Raw genomic sequence first — 16,598 nt, forward strand, 5'->3', positions numbered from 1 at the left:
CATGTATGTGTTTAAACATTCAATATGACCGGGTAAAAATTTTTATTTTGAGAACTAAACAGAAAAAATCAATCACTGAAACATTGAATCACTGTACCGGAGCTGCGTGAATTGCGTGAGCCAGATTAGCAAATTCGAATGCGGAAAATCCCTTTTATCTCAAGTGCCCTAGGGAGCGCCTGCGACGGTGTGGTAAGCCTCCTCGCGCTACAGGTTGCCACCCGCCGCCTCCTTGTTTGCCTGCTACTTCTAGTGCCTTTCTCGTCGGCTATAGAGGTTTTTTTCATCTGAAGTAAGGGAATGTTTGGTTGATGTCTAACCTTGCCATAACTAAGTTTATGTTAGTTGTGGCATGGTGGCACAAATGTGGTTTAGAAATAGTTGGCCATAAGTGTGGCATATTTAGCTCTAAATTTGAGAGCATGACATGTGGGTTCCAATGTTAAGAAAGTGTGGCATAACACAATTGCGGCAGCGAACCAAATACATTGCTAAAAAACTATGGCATGGCTAAAGTGTGGCAACCAACCAAACAGCCTCTAAGACCGGTACAGATCCACGCGAACCAATTTGAAGAAAGCAGTGATTCATGTGTGATCTCTACTACATTATCGAGGATTCATAACACTAGTAATCTAATCAGTAAAGAAAGCCTTCTTTTGCTTTCACGAATATCTCTACAAAAAATTGAGTCATACTGAATAATTAAATTTCAGAGTTCAGATGCGGAGATGCCGCTCAAAACGATATCTATCACACACAGTAATTTTGCATCTTGGATGTAGTTCTCAGTTGAAGAATCCTGCACCCAAAAGGATCCATGGCTGCACACCGTAGGTAGCTAATTATGCTGCTCTCATCTCCTACTATCAAATTATTGATTCCCATTCCAATGCATGACTGAAACTTGTGCAGAACTTGGACACAAAATTCTAGTGTTACAGACGAAAGAATTCGATGCATGCGTTACTCTATCGGAGCTTGAACCTGCCGCCGCGCCGCGCGTGCTCGTTCCGACTCCGACTCCGACTCCGACTCGGACTCGGACTCGAGTTGTTAACCAAGACGGAATCGGATCGGATGCCACCCATCCTCCATAAATCAACCCAAGAGCAGTACACGGCCGAGCATTGAGTTAACAGCAAATTAAAGCAGAGAGAGATGGAGCAGCCGGAGGATCCGAAACTGAACATGGTAGACCTACTACCCGACGACGTGCTCGCCGACATCCTCCGCCGCCTCGCGCCGCGCCCACTAGCCGCGTGCCGCTGCGTCTGCAAGCCCTGGCGGGCCGTCGTCGACGGCCACCGCTTGCTGCGCGCGGACCTCCTCCCGCTGTCACTGGGGGGCATCTTCATCAACTTCCACGAGGTGTTGACGTCCTTCTTCCTCCGCCGCCCGTCCGCGCGGCCCCCTGCCGCGGCGATCTCCGGCAAGTTCGAGGACTTCACCCCCTCCGCCGCCAGGAGCACCGTCGTGGATCACTGCAACGGCCTGCTCCTGCTCCGCAGCCGCTACGTGGTCAACCCGGCCACGCAGCGGTGGGCGGCCTTCCCTGAACCCCCGCCACCTCGGCCCGGGATCACGAGGAGCTTCTATCATGACGAGTACCTCGTGTTCGATCCCACCGTATCTCCGCACTACGAGGTGTTCCTGATCCCGAGTGTTACTCCCGAGGAATTTGTGTCCAAAAAACTGAGGCCAAAGGTTGAGGAATCAGAGTGGCCACCCTCTCCTTGCTTCTTGAGTGTGTTCTCGTCGAGCACAGGGCAATGGGAAGAGAGATCCTTTGTACGTGAAGGTGAGGCCGCCGGGACGATCGCGGATATGAGATCGCAACCGCTATTGGAACAGTACAACGCGGTCTATTGGAAACGTGCACTCTACGTACATAGGGAAGCTAATTTTGTTATGAGGTACTAGAACTAACTAGTCCTTAATCATTTTTGTTTATTATATATAATAATATCATTTATATTTAGGGTAATATGTTCTCAGCTGTTTTTGCTTACTACTTTGATCCATTTTGCAGAATTTCTCCGTCGAAAAGTAAGTATCAAGTAATTAAATTGCCTATAGCGCAAGATGGATATGTGGATCCTTTTCTTGCAAGATCGGAGAAGGGCGTGTACCTCGCAGTACTTGATCGGTGCCATCTACGGGTTTGGATTCTCAACGAATCATGTGAGCAGATGAAGTGGGAACTGAAATACGACAAGGAAATTCAACTCTCGTTTCAGCGCTGGAACTACGATGAGGAAAGTGTCGGACCATGGACTTTACACTACAGCCGCCGTGATGTTTATGATGGAGATGACACTAATTACAATGCAGAAGTAGCGGAAAGGAAGTTCGAGTGGGACTCTGACAGCGATGATGTTCTCGACTTGGAGGATAGGGTTCAAAGGTCTTCTCATGGTGGTTTTTTAATCCTTGGATTTCATCCTTACAAAGAAGTTATCTTTCTAGATGAAGGATCAAGCAGAGGATTGGCTTATCACTTGGGTACCTCTAAGGCTCAAGACTTAGGTAGGTTACGCCCCAATTTTTTCGACCATTGGCACGTCGAAGGCGTTAATCGGTCGTTCGTGTATACGCCTTGCTGGATTGGAGAGCTCTCTAATGGGATATAGTTATATATATATATATATATCCGACTCGCAGTGTTCTCATGATAATTGTATACTTTGATGTAATTGACCGACTTCAATAAAAGTTCTCATTATCTAAAAGAAGTTGTATATAGTCCCTTTGTGTTGTTTCTCTTCTGATATCACTTTGAAATCAAGAAACATCTTTCACATATTTCCTGATGTTCCTTAACGCTTCCATTTCTCCCATAAAGAAAAATGTTATCCTATAACCTCCCTCTAGATGAAAGGTTGAGGCTTTACCCTCATGGCCTACGTATCATCTCTAACCTTAGATGGCCCCTCCGTGTAATTGGCATAAGAGGTTCCTTAATTTTTCATCTAAAATAAGGAATTATATTTTTTTTAGGGAAAGCACTGAATAAGGAATTGTATTTGATCAAATCACCCAGCATATCAAGTTTTCATAATCTTCTCTTCTACAAATTAACGCCCGCTCTTAGAACAAAATCAAGGCAATATTCCACAAATACGGGATTTAACTTTAGAGTGACACTTAATAAATCCCTTAATTTTATTTACACACAAAGAAATCTAAAAAGACCACTGTGAATAAAGGTACATTTTCAGTCCTTTTTATACATTAAATTTGATACTGTAGAGGAATATTATTTAGAATTTTCACAATATTTATACTTGTACTAATTGGGGCTCTGCTGCATGAAGAATAAATCTAAAGAGGTAAAATAGTTAAAAATTTCCACATTAACCGGAAATTCCCACATTACTTCCAAAAAAGACATACTCCTAGCTAGCCATCCAATGCACGATACAAGTAATAATGCCTACGAGTAACATTTAGTTTTCGTGTAGATACAAAAATAATTTAACACGGATGGACAAATGCCCTTGCTCTTTTTTTCAACCATAACTGGACAATTTCGTTTTTTTCTCACTTTCATGTCCAATATTGATTACACCCCTACTTTTTAGGGTTTTCGTTTTTTTGCCCACACTTTTTTGAACCGAAAGAGGCGTTTACCCCTAGTTTAGATGGAAGTTAGTGGGACCGGCTGTGGGGGATACGGCACCCGGGTACCTCACGGTAGCGGCCCAAGTTAGGCTTCGGGGGTGGGCCAAGGGCCCATGACCGATATAGTAAGTCTAACATAGTTGGGCAAGACAGGGAGATTATAGTAACAGATCCCCAATCATGTAATAGAAGGCAAGTATCCAAATTGTGAGGATACGGGGTCTTGATTGGCGCCGGCGGCCTGAGATTGTATAAAGAGGCCGGCGTCCTTCCGAAATCCTTTGGGCTTCTCGATTCATTTTCTTTCCACGAATACAGAGAAAAAGCACACTGGACGTAGGGTATTACCTCATCTCGAGGGCCTGAACCAGGATAAACACCTGCGTCACCATCTCTCCTTGATCTAGCGCACCCCATAAAATATATTGCCGATCATAGAAATCGACAGTTGGCGCGCCAGGTAGGGGGCGCTTGATCGTTTTCAAGGCGGAGATGGCACCCACTGGGTTTGAGATCGCCAGCACCACCACTTTCCCCGCCACCACCCAAATCTCCTTCGGCGCATTTGACTTCCTCGTCGACAGCGCCGGCAAACTCCGTCAGGTGAGCCCAGGGGTCACCGGGCCAGTCATGGCCTGTTGCTATGCTCCAGGGACCAGGTTCTCCTTCGGCAGCCTCGACTTCATCGCCACCAGCTCCGGCGTCCTCGAGCTGGCCCCATGCGAGCCCGCGCCACCGACGACCACACCAACCATGCCCCTCGGCATCAACAACTTTGCCGCTTCCGGCCCAAGCACTGCAGGCCGGCAGCATCGGCACCAGCATTTCAGCGACTGCCCCACCCTCACGCTCCCCGGGGCATCATGGCAGCTCCAAGCGCCGACGTCCCCGACTTTCGCAGGAACTCGGATCCCATTGGGTCGGCTTGCTCGATGAAGCCGCACACCCTTCGGACTCAGGCTCAAGAAGTTCGAACAACACGCCAACCTCAAGTCATCCGCCCCGCGAGATCTTCGTCGTCTTTCAAGAGACAGATGAGGAGAAAAAGGAACACGAAGAGGAGCGCCGTATCCAGCAACAGCAAGAAGATCTCACTCGGCGCCTCAACGAGCTTCGGCAGCGCGGCCGTCTCGCCCAAGACGCTATCCTCCAAGTGAAGCTAGGAGAACACGGCGTCTTCACCACGCCGTAGAACAACATGATCGCCGCCAAGGCCCTCCTCGACAACATGCCGGTCCCAGTCGACCCGGCCGTGAACACCACCATCGCCCAAGTGAAGGCTATGGTGGAAGCCACCGCTGTTCAACACGCTGATGCACTGCCAACGACTTCAACTGCCGGCGGTTCCTCCGGCAAGAGACAGTCCCGACAACCAGCCTTTGAGTTGAAGCGCGTCAAGGCGTCCCAAGCGGGGAGTTCACACCCCAGTCTACGCACCAGCGACCTAAGAGACAAGATCGAAGCCGGGCGCCGGCTAAACGCCGACCTCCGTAACGTCATGAACGAGCATTGCCGACTTCGTGACGCTGAAAGGTTGCGGATTCACGAGGACGACTTCGACGCTAGCCGTCGTCACACAGACGTCCAGCCGGACGGCCGCATCGTCGTCCATCGACCTTACCAATACTACCACGACCACTCACCAGACCACATCCCACACCGCGACGACGGCGCTGAGGGCATACCGGCCTTCACCGACAACCTATGCCGAGTCCGCTGGCTAGCCAACTTCAAACCCATAGGCATCGACAAATACGATGGCAAGACCGACCCCAACGCATGGCTCGCCGTCTACTCCATCGCCATTCAAGCTACCGGGGGCGACCAGGTGGTCATAGCGAACTACCTGCCGGTCATGCTGACCACCGTCGCCCGAGCATGGCTGACAGGGCTACCAAGGTACACCATCAACAGCTGGGCCGAGCTGAAGGGACAGTTCATCGCCAACTTTCAAGGCACTTTCCCTCACCCGGGCACCCAGTGGGACCTCTACCGAATTGTCCAAGGCCACAACGAATGCTTCTCCGACTACATTCGCTGCTTCACGGAACGGTGCAACACCATCCCACACGTCACCGACACAGAGGTGATGGCCGCCTTCCAACAAGGCTGCAAGAACGAAGACTTCATCAAGTGGTGGGCCTGCAAGACGTCACTCGGAGGGTGCGCCGCTCTCACCGTCCGACAGATGTTCGACCACGCCAACAAGGACGCCAACTCCGAGCTAGCAGTCTACGCCCAAATCAAGAGGAGGCCTTCGTACCAGCCGCGTCGAGAAAGCAACTCCTCCCGTAGTAGGCCACCCAAGTGCAAGAGTGATGATAAAGTCAACACCATCGGGCGCAGCAACGCCCAGCGCAAGTTCCGCCAACCCAAGAAAGACGACTTCGACAGGATGATGGACGGTCCATGCCTATACCACCCCGAGCTCAAGCACTCCGCTAAGCAATGCTGGCTACTCAAACAGTATGCCCAGCAATTGGCCGACAAGAGTGGCTCAGGAGGAAGAACACACGATCCCTCTCAAGACGGCGACAAGACCAAGTCACAAGCTTTCTCGAGCCCTCACGCCGAGCTCAACCATATCTACGGCTGCCCCGATGCATACGAGTCCCGACGCAAGCATAAGTTAACGCAATCTCTGACACACCGCAATATCTACGGTGGTCTAAGACCTCGATCACATTCGATCGATCCGACCACCTCGACCACCTCCCCCACCCAGGTCGCTATCCACTCGTCCTCGATCCGATAGTGGAGGGGGTGTGTCTCAAGAGTTTGGGTATTTTTTACGACCACAGATAAATCCGCAAGCGCACGGAATACCACTGTAGCACTTCACCTTCGGGTGACCCCAAAAGGATATCGAACTTAGGGAACGTGTGTAATCTATCTAAGGCTAAGACTATCTGTTGGTATTTCTTAACGACATTACTAAAAATATAATTCCCAGCAATGACGCAGAAATACTTCTGGTATATTATGGTTACAGAGTTCATCCGCAAGCGCACGGATATACCATTGTAGCATTTCACCTGAGAGTATTCCAAGGGTATCGTATTTATTTTATCCTGTGGGAAGATCATGTAGAGAGAACTTGACTAATAATTTATATGTTACTTGTGATAATAATATCCTAAGCAGGGGTTAAGATAATCCAAGGGTAGAGTTGTCAGGGTTATGGATACCACATACCTAGTAGTAGTTGACTAAATCTTGGCAGGACCCACCACATACCATGTCTTATACGGAAACAACCTTCGGATATAGGAGGAGTTCCGCATAAGGAAGGATGAATGGAGTTCTACATGGAAACGACAAGTACTACTCGGATTGTATCCAAATTGGTTTCCCTAGTTCTACTTGGACAAGGGGACACCTATGGGTATAAATACAAGGCCCCCTAGGAGGAGAGGGGATACGGAACAATAGATCAAGACGCAAGATCAACATACAAGCCAACATACGCCAAGACAAGCCGCCGGATATCGATATCAGAGATAAGCCTAGGAAAACCCCATAGGGTACCCACGGGAACCAAAGAGAGGAATCTAGCGCTATCTCTGATCTCGTCGGGCATAGATTCGAGGAGGAAGACTACCCTGTTGTCGACTATGAGTCAGCACTTCAGACCGCCAAGTCGACAACAGTTAGATAGGCTACCCCAAATATTGTACTGGTGTAATTATGATGAATAAGAGCAACGACCGGCTTCGGCCAACAGGATGTAGGGCTATTACCTGACAATTCAGGAGCCCGAACCTGTATAAAAATCCCTGTCTCCATCTCTTTTACCTCAATCTCGCATATATCCTAGTACCAACGATCCCCATACTATGCAAATACCGGAATCGCGACATCAAACGTCGACAAGAGTGAACACAACCAGTAGCTACTCATTCTCATAATATATTATCTAAGCTATGTGGAAAGAAAAGAGAAAGATAATCTACTCCTATACTTTTAATAAACATAATATACATACATTCTAGTTATCCGATATACTAGCTAATACCCTCTATCCGATGCCATCCTGGTACTTCGAGAAGCCACCCCTGACTGCCGAGTTCCTTACGACAGCCCGTCATGACCATACAACCGGGGCTAAATACGGAGGAGTACCCTCCCCAGGGAATTAACTTAGGATTATATACACGCGCGGAGGAATACTCGTACTGAGCTGTCACCATCAGCGGCTCACCTCTCATCCGCAGCATATAACCCCAAATAATGATATCTCGTAATCTAGACATCATGTCTAAACTACCAGATACTACTCTAATATCATCTTCATGACATAGAGTAATTGCATAAGCAAACATTATACCCGCATCAAAGCATCTCCCAGATAAGCTAGCAGTATATTCAGTATAACATGAACATAATGTAAAGCTAGCATTCATATACTCAGAAAGTATTTCAATACCATAAATGTATATATAAGAGTATTCTAATAAAAGTACAAAGCTTATAAAGGAGGAAAGAAAAACTACTAGAGCCATACCCGAACTCTTCCGAAGGCTTCCGGACTCCTGATTTCTACTTTATTCCTATTCCACTAGCTTAATACTACTAAACTAAACTTGAGAGAATATGAGAGAGCTTTGCTTGAGGTGTGTGAGTGAAGTGAGAAGAGGAGCTCCTTTTATAAGCAGGTAATGACGGTTATGACGGTTGGAATGGTCGGTAATACCCTCCAACCGTCATTGGGTCTCAATCCCAGCCGTCCATCCAAACCCTTCATCCATTGGCGCCCCGGGAGGTTCGGCCGAACCATGGGCTGGGCCAATCTGGCCCATCGTCGGCTGGCGGCCTCCTTTATTACTCTCCTCCGTAGACTTGTGAATTTTGGCCTTATTGGTTGTGTCATTTCTGAGTTCTTGGCTCATTCATACATAAGTCTAATTTTCGACCTCGTCCGATTGATTTATCGTCTGTGTTGATGTCGATTCTCCTCCACTTTATTGTTATTCTCTGCAAAAAGGTTAGTAAACCTAATATTAGTGGAATATTATTATTCTAACATATATATGCATTGCAAGCATCACTAGTTCTCTTCTATTTTGGTAATATTGACGGTCAAAACTGATCAATAACGACCGTTAACAAAACTCCCCAAGCTTGAACCTTTGCTCATCCCGAGTGAAGGATGAAAGGAAACAAAGACTTGGTTGTTGATCAGGAGTTGTTACTATGCTGTATATCTCAAATATACAGGTGCAAGGTATATGTACTCTCTCTCAGGTTAAATAATCTTTGGCACGGTGGCTTACCCTTACCCCTGATTCCCACGAGACACTGCTTCTCCTTGCCTTGGGCGGTTGAAAGACAGAATAGCAATTAGAGCATCAATCACCCAATATTTATTCAACTTCTTATTCCGGAAGTTTTCAAATGATTTTGCAAAAGAAAACTAAGTTCCTCAAATGATCCACTCAATCTCTCTAAGTGTATCAATTTGAATTCCTCACCATTTCTGCCTTTTTGATTCCTACTCTAAGGTTTGATATGTGGATCTTGGTAGAGATCAAACATGATATACTTGCATTCACATTTATTACTAAGTCAAAAACTCAGACTAAAGCAGATAACTAAACACACTCAAGATCAAGACCAAGATCGTGCAGCGTGTGTGGTATATGATGAAAATGGTTTATGAAGAAAAATAAATAAAATGCTTCTCCTCTGTGCTTACTTTCTTCTCCCAAAAATCCTTCCTTATTGATTAGGAGAGGGCATGGCTACATTTTTTTTCAACATCATGCTCATGCTTGTGAGAGCATAACTTTATTATTTTTCTTTTCATAACCATGTCTTTTCCTCCTTATCTGGTTCACCAACAACAATCTGGTGCAGATGTTCTGGTACAGATCCAACGAACCAGAGCGCTCATATCATACCACCTCTCCCGAAATCACCGTACTAGTCACATCACATCCCACGGAAACCTAGTCCGCCTTCACTACGATCGCGAGGCGTGCGCGACGAGACCTCACCTCGCTTCCCACGCGTCGCACCGACCCCCAACCCCTTGCAGATCACTCTCCCTCCCTCAGTCGCCGATCCGCATTCGTCGCTATCGCTGCCAATTCCTTCCCCACATCGCCGCCTACCCGCGTCACACCGTCTCCTCCTCCTCGCAGATCGCCGTCTCCAGACCTTGAAACCGCAAGCGCTCGGAGACGACGCCCCTCCTCGACCAACGCCCGTCCACGAAGTAACCGCCTCATCGCGCTGCTCCACCTCACCGACGGCTACACCGAAGGGGCCGCATCTCGCTCCAGCGCCATGCATGGTGGTTATTTGTGGCCTTCGCCATTGGCGGGGACTGGAGTTCTCCGGGGGAGCGGAGCAGCGGCGAGGTGGTAGGTAGAGCTCTGAATTCAGCGTCTCTGCATCCTCTCCTCAAGGTCCTTCCTTTCATTCTGTTGTCCAGTTTCAACATCTTCTTCGTTCATTGTTTTTCTGCCTGATTCTGTCTGATTTGGTTTGGACTTGAGCTATGAACGATTACGAGCAACATCTCTATTTGGGCACGTACTCTGTTTTGCTTTGCCCAAAGCTCATGAGGTTTTTGCCTCAATGCAAGTGGAACAATCTGCCATTCAGTACATCAATCAATTTTCTTGTCAATCATAGGTAAGTATTAAGTGTATGCCAATGTGTTTGGGCCAACTGATTTTCAGATTGCTTAAAAACCCACATATTGTCCAATGCATTCATTATGATCTGGAGGCTACTCAGAAATAAAGAAATTTAATTTCATGCATTATGTGGGGTAATAGGGCATCTGATAGTTTATTCTACTGATGCGCTGCTGCTGAATTTATCTTGAAATCAATTACTTCTAAAGACGACTTCTCTAACCCAACAATTAAGAATTACTACAAAGCTTTTGTTGACATAAATATCCCTGCATGAAATGAATTGGAACTACTACTCCCTGTATTATACACATAACACAATCTGAACATAATTTATCCATGTAATTGATATCAGAATTGAAACCTACAAAGATAATCCTACTATTCTTGCTAATTAATGACCACTGTCTTTCAGATCCATTGGGCGATACGTTGCAGATCCACTTTCCATTTTGTTTTGGTAAAATTATGGGTCTTCCACATTCTGTTTGGCCCCAGCTAATTTTAAGTACAAGGTCGACCTCCTGTTGTTGCTTCCTGCTCCACCATGACAGGCTCCGTTATGTGTGATGGGTACCACCTATAGGGGTTCTGCCACAGCGATGGTTTTTCTTACTCACCGTCCAATCCTCTTTCAAATTGCTCTCTAGGTCAGGTAATTAGGTACTATCTTGACTATCGCTCTGCTTTTATCTATGCTTTTAATTTTGTTCTATTCTGCAGCATAGAGGTATAACATACACTCTGAATTTTGATGCTTTGAATATGAATTTTTCATTATTAACATTTGATATGTTCCAAGACTTGAAGGAGTGATTAGCTCAGATGATTAGCGCTTTATATTTTCAGATGTTCCTGTTGCTTGCTGTTTAGACTTCACATTTTTTTACTCGGTCAGTACACAACTCAGGACATCTATTTTACATGAGTACGATCATGAAAACATTTGACCCATTATCCCATGTTATTTTATAGTACTAAGCAGTGATAAGATATCGAGTGAAATATATAGCCGGTCCTTAAACTTGTAGGGTGATGTTACTTAGGTCCCAAAACTTAAAAATTGCATATTTAGGTTCATGAATTTGGTTTATTGTACCACCCCCGTTCCAATTGCTCTTTGACTATGTTTGACCGCCAACGTGTCACGCCGCACAAGCAACACTTATGTGCTCAGCCCCCTTCACATCACAGCGCGTCGCTTATACCTCCTTGTAGCTATAGTGACACCCGAATCCCCCCCTCCCCCAAAAAAAAAAAGTCCCCAAATCATTATTTCCTCTTTCTTAGAAAATGTAGCCCCGATTAGCAATATGCCATTGGTCTACGCTCCACGATGGCCTTATCCTTGCACAACGTGCACTTAATCAATGGTACCTTCTTCCGGCGACTGTAGGGCGAGGACGAGCTTGGAGAATCCATGCGATGCCAAGTGTGTAAGTTGCCTCCCGCCGTTAATCAGGCCGCACCGTGCCACCGCTTACCTTGCCGGACTGTGCCGCTTCTTACCATTAATCTCATCAGCTAGGCAGCCATAGCAGCTACCTCGCTGCCTCCCACCGCTAACCTCACCGTCGAAACCCTAGCCAATTTGAGGATTCGGGTTGGAATGTACTGGTCAGGGCTAAGTGCAAATGAGTTGCCTGTGTAGCGCGTCACGTTAGCGGTCACACATAGTCAGAGGATCATTGTACTATGGGTGGTTGGTATATTAAACCAAGTTAACGAGCATAAAAGTGCAAATGCAAAAAAAAAAAAAAGGATGAGGACGAGCTGCAGAAAAGAGGGAGGCCTGTGGCGTATGCAATGCATTCCAGAATTGCGAGAGCAACCGTGAGCTTCCTGAAGATATTCCTATGATGAGCAGGTAGCCTTCATGTTTGTGTATGGACCAAAGTTTTGTACCTGTACTAGAAAAGTTGCATTGATTGATTTGAGGAAATGTCAAGTACAAAAATCAACTGTCATAACAATGAGGATTGCCCATCAGCTCTGATAAGAACTTGATTAACTATCTTCTATTGAGAGGATCGGATGAACTTATTACCCGAATCTATTCACCAGAAAATTTTATTTATTAGAGGTAGATTCTTACATGACTATGAAAGCCAGTATATATGCTTTAACAATTTTTTTTAAGAAATGACGTCCAAGGCATATCATTCTTCTTATCAAAAGTTGCGATTTATTTTATGCATGCGACAATGTATTGAATTTTTTGTTAAAATTTATGTAGCGATTTTCTTTGTAGACCACATGGTAAGAGGTAAAGAATAAATGTCTCCGTAGCCAGCCCATAGCGTTAGCATGAACGAGTATATTATTGCAAAAGTACAATGGCATGGTTCCAATTCACCCTTTTTAATTAGTCTAGCAATACCGGCCGTGCGATCAAAATGAATAAATGTTCAATTCATGCAAGAAACATGGACATATATACTTTATATTTTAAAAGTCGAATGGTCTTTGTAAATACTTCCAGAGAGTAAATATGGCTTATATATAAATTAAATATGGTTAGATCAGTACATAACAAGTTATTACGTACGTTGAGATAAACACTTGCAAAGAGTAAATATGACCTATTACATTGATAAGAAAACACTTATAGATTTAATACAGCTATTACATTGAGAGAGAAAAAAAAACACAAGCGCGCGATCGATCATCCTCTTTGCTGCACCATCATCATATCTCTCCTGATTTTGCTGATGTGCCATTCATCCAACACCTCCTCCGAGCATTTCCTTCGTGCGGGCCAAAGCATGACGCCGACTCTCTCCATCGCACCAAATTTGTTCGCAATACGTAACGATCCATACAAGTCCCTTGCCTCCTCTCCGCCCCACCAGCCATTGTTCCTGTGACTAACGAGGAGTCCACATGTCATCACTCGCCATTTCACTACTTCATCGGCTAGCTTACTGGTAAGATGCGTCCCTGTGGACCATCCTCTGAGTTGCCAGTCACGGATTTTCCTGAGCCGTACCGCTTCTGGCAGGGTAACGATCAGGGTTGCTAGGGCATCTCCGAGAATCCTGTCATCTGTGGTTGATGGATCGTAGTTGGATAATGCTTGTATGGCATCTAGCACGGCCTGTTGGCCAAGGGCGATCCTAGGTCGGTCCTTATGTCCACGGTGCCCAGCTCCTAGAAGAGAACCATAATTATCATTGATCTTGAGGGGCGTCACATCTTCGCGAAAAAGATGGGCGTGCCTCTCGAATGCGTGCCAATCTCCACTCCTGTTGGCAAACCCAAGAACATAGAGGTTGTCGTCGCGCATCGACAGCATCGTCTCGTCACCGTCTCTGCCGATGAGATGCGCCATGTTCCACGACTCTGGGGCTTCACTGACAGGTCTTTGTAGCATGCTAGATGTGCTAGTGATGAAGGCGATAAACGTCCGAAGGATGGCATGGTAGGCCTCCCTCACAAAATCAAATCGCAGAACTGTGGGATTAGCCCACAAATGTCTGAAAAAAAAAAATAGGTAGCAACTATGTATCAGTGCACGCTAGACACCAAATAAATTTTCACTAAAATGTTATTTGTAAATCCTTGGCATTGCATAGAATCCAAAACATACTTTTCCATTTTACCCCTAGGAGCAATCATATATTTACCCACATTAAACTTCTTTGTTTATCTTAGTTACTACCCACAACACTATATACTCCAACATTTTAAGGGCAAAATGATCATAAAAACTTGACTAGTTTTACATGCATAGTTAAAGTGCCAATTCGATCAAAAGATAACTTAATGGAGAGAGTAGCATATATACCTGTTACGAAGAGGATCCTTCTCAAAGGATGTCACAGGCAAAATAATGGAAAGAAGCACCACCACCTTAATCGTGAAAGTAATCGCCATGATGATAGTAAGTTTGATTAGCAAGCACAAGTTCACACTATATAGCCTTTTCAGATGGTTGTTGGTGATTGTTAGTTTCTTTTTAGATTGGTGATTATTAGGTAAAAAATGTTAGGAACACAGTAGGTTTCTTGTATACTTGTTTGATGAATATTTTTTTTACCAAAATTCAAAGGTAAATAATAAATAATTAGTCATTAATTTCACATGTGAATATTGTTTGCAGCCCAAATTTACAAAATACATAAGGAAAGTGTCTGATCTAACTCGTTTTGTTGCATATTTCAAATAGAAAATACTGGGTTCGACCAGTTTATGATTTCGATATATGATTTGAAAGTTTCGAGTAGTTAAAAAAAAGAAAGCAATTAACTAGTAATAGCTGCACCTAGTTGGTTTGCTACTAATCACGTGGCCACATACGCTTATTATCTGTAGTGTGGCAGTAGTAGACTCAAGTTAATGCAAACGACGTGCATGCCAGTGGGGCGGGCAAGCGGGTTTTTTTACTCACTTATCTCACTTCTAATTCATTTTTTCTTTTAAATTTTGTACTATCATGTGAGAAATGAACTAGTAAGCGAATTTTTATTTGGATAGCGGGACTATCCCACTTGCATCCCTACATGCAGGGTATTGACCACGGAAACTTGTCAATAAGGAGGCTGAAACACAACCATCAAACTGCATCTCTATCTCTTGATTAGGGTGGTATTTGCCCCCCCCCCCCCCTCCCTGCCTCCGGCGATCGGACTACCCAAGTACTATTTGAATTTCAATCGAAACTAGAACCTTCATTGGTGATCGGATCGTTGATCCGATACTTTGATTCCGATAACAAACTGTACAGACATGTTCGGCTCTCATCGACGATTGGACTGTTTATGTGTTGTTTTAACAATCAAAACATATTTTGCCCCCTTACACACGGGAGTTATTCTTTAATCATAGGCAAATTAACCATCCTCTATTTAACGCCAGCTACGAGGTGCGACGTGCAGATTTAATACACTAACTAGTATGGTGGCCCGCACAGATTGCGTGGCTAGCATCATTATATTTTCTCTCATATAATAGCATATATGTTTTCTCATTATATTATTCAAACATATTAAAATAACATCATAATTTTAAATTTTACAATAACTTTACGAAACTACAAATGTGTAATATTCATATTGTATTTTATATACGTGTTAGTTATTAATTATTTTTAATATCAAATTTTAGTTATTTGTAAGTTATATATATTCCTATATGGACTCTATACTCGTCCTTTAATATTTCTTTTTTTAATTTTGAATTTTCTGTAAATTGTATTTCTATATAGACTCTAGGCTTTTCTTTCAATATTATTTATTTTTATTTCTGAATTTTTATTATTTCTAATTGTATTTCTATGTGGACTCTAAACTCATCTTTCAATATTCTTTAATTTTTAATTTCGAATTTCAGTTACTTCTAAATTGTATTCCTATATTGACTTTAAATTCTTCTTCCCATGTTTTTCTTAATTTCGAATTTTAGTTATTTGTAAATTGTATTTTTATATGGACTCAAAACTCTACTTTTAATTTTATTATGTTTATTCTGAATTTTAGTTAGTTTTAAATTCCTATATGGACTCTATACTCTACTTCTAATATTCCTTATTTTTTAATTCCGAATTTCTAGTTTTTTTTTCTTAATTGTATTTTTATATGGACTCTATACTCTACTTCTAATATTCCTTATTTTTAATTCCGAATTTCTATTATTTCCTAATTGTATTTCTATATGGACTCTATACTTTACTTCTAATATTCCTTATTTTAAATTCCGAATTTCAGTTATTTCCTAATTGTATTTCTATATGGACTCTAGTCTCCTTTTCTAATGTTCCTTATTTTTTAATTCCGAATTTCAGCTATTTCTAAATTGTATTTCTATATAGACTCTAGTCTCCTCTTCTAATATTCCTTATTTTTTTAATTCTAAATTTCAGCTATTTCTAAATTGTATTTCCATATGGACTCTGCCTTTTCTTTTTCTCCGATTAATGTGAGAATTTCTAGGCCATGAGAGTGAACGTGGAGGCTCCTTTTTCTATTCCTTTAATAATATAATAGATTGATATCATGGTCGGTTGTCAACACGCTCAAACGGTCTAACAAGCTGACGAAGCTATAGCCACCACAATAAGTTCACTTTGAATCTCTTAACGAGTGGCCATTCATCCCTGAACCTGTGAACCACAATACCGGATATTTCGACCTTCAACTATTAAAACCGGCGCAATTTAACTCCCTCAGCGATTTTGGAGAGCGGTTTCGCTGACGTGGTGCCTACGTGGTGGTGTTGACCCGGTCCTCGTTCCACGTAGCATTGACGTGACGCTTATGTGACACTAGAATTAAAAAAAAACTAAATAATGCTCCGCGCGTTACGACGGACTATTCATGTGTGCAATGCAGC

General features: G+C 43.9%; 2 protein-coding genes, 1 long non-coding RNA gene and 1 other non-coding gene across 4 annotated transcripts; 3 read left to right on the top strand and 1 right to left on the bottom strand.

Annotated features, from left to right (window-relative positions):
• Positions 1 to 1,161: 1,161 nt before the first annotated feature.
• On the top strand, positions 1,162 to 2,633 carry LOC107280290 (putative F-box protein At3g16210). Its single transcript, XM_066308253.1, has 2 exons — positions 1,162 to 1,916; positions 2,033 to 2,633. Exons 1-2 carry the CDS (start codon positions 1,162 to 1,164, stop codon positions 2,631 to 2,633), a joined length of 1,356 nt encoding a protein of 451 aa, XP_066164350.1.
• Positions 2,634 to 5,468: 2,835 nt separating this feature from the next.
• Positions 5,469 to 5,562, top strand: LOC136355909 (small nucleolar RNA Z256). The gene has a single exon (XR_010740475.1). It is a non-coding gene; the product is annotated as a small nucleolar RNA Z256 (small nucleolar RNA).
• Positions 5,563 to 9,649: 4,087 nt separating this feature from the next.
• LOC136355829 (uncharacterized) lies at positions 9,650 to 11,116 on the top strand. Its single transcript, XR_010740312.1, has 2 exons — positions 9,650 to 10,263; positions 10,684 to 11,116. It is a non-coding gene; the product is annotated as an uncharacterized lncRNA (long non-coding RNA).
• A 1,817-nt stretch (positions 11,117 to 12,933) lies between these two features.
• LOC136355629 (uncharacterized) lies at positions 12,934 to 13,599 on the bottom strand. Its single transcript, XM_066308460.1, has one exon. It carries the CDS (start codon positions 13,597 to 13,599, stop codon positions 12,934 to 12,936), a length of 666 nt encoding a protein of 221 aa, XP_066164557.1.
• Positions 13,600 to 16,598: the final 2,999 nt, after the last annotated feature.

Source organism: Oryza sativa, chromosome 3 (genome assembly GCF_034140825.1).
Source record: "Oryza sativa Japonica Group chromosome 3, ASM3414082v1".
NCBI classification, from domain to species: domain Eukaryota; kingdom Viridiplantae; phylum Streptophyta; class Magnoliopsida; order Poales; family Poaceae; genus Oryza; species Oryza sativa.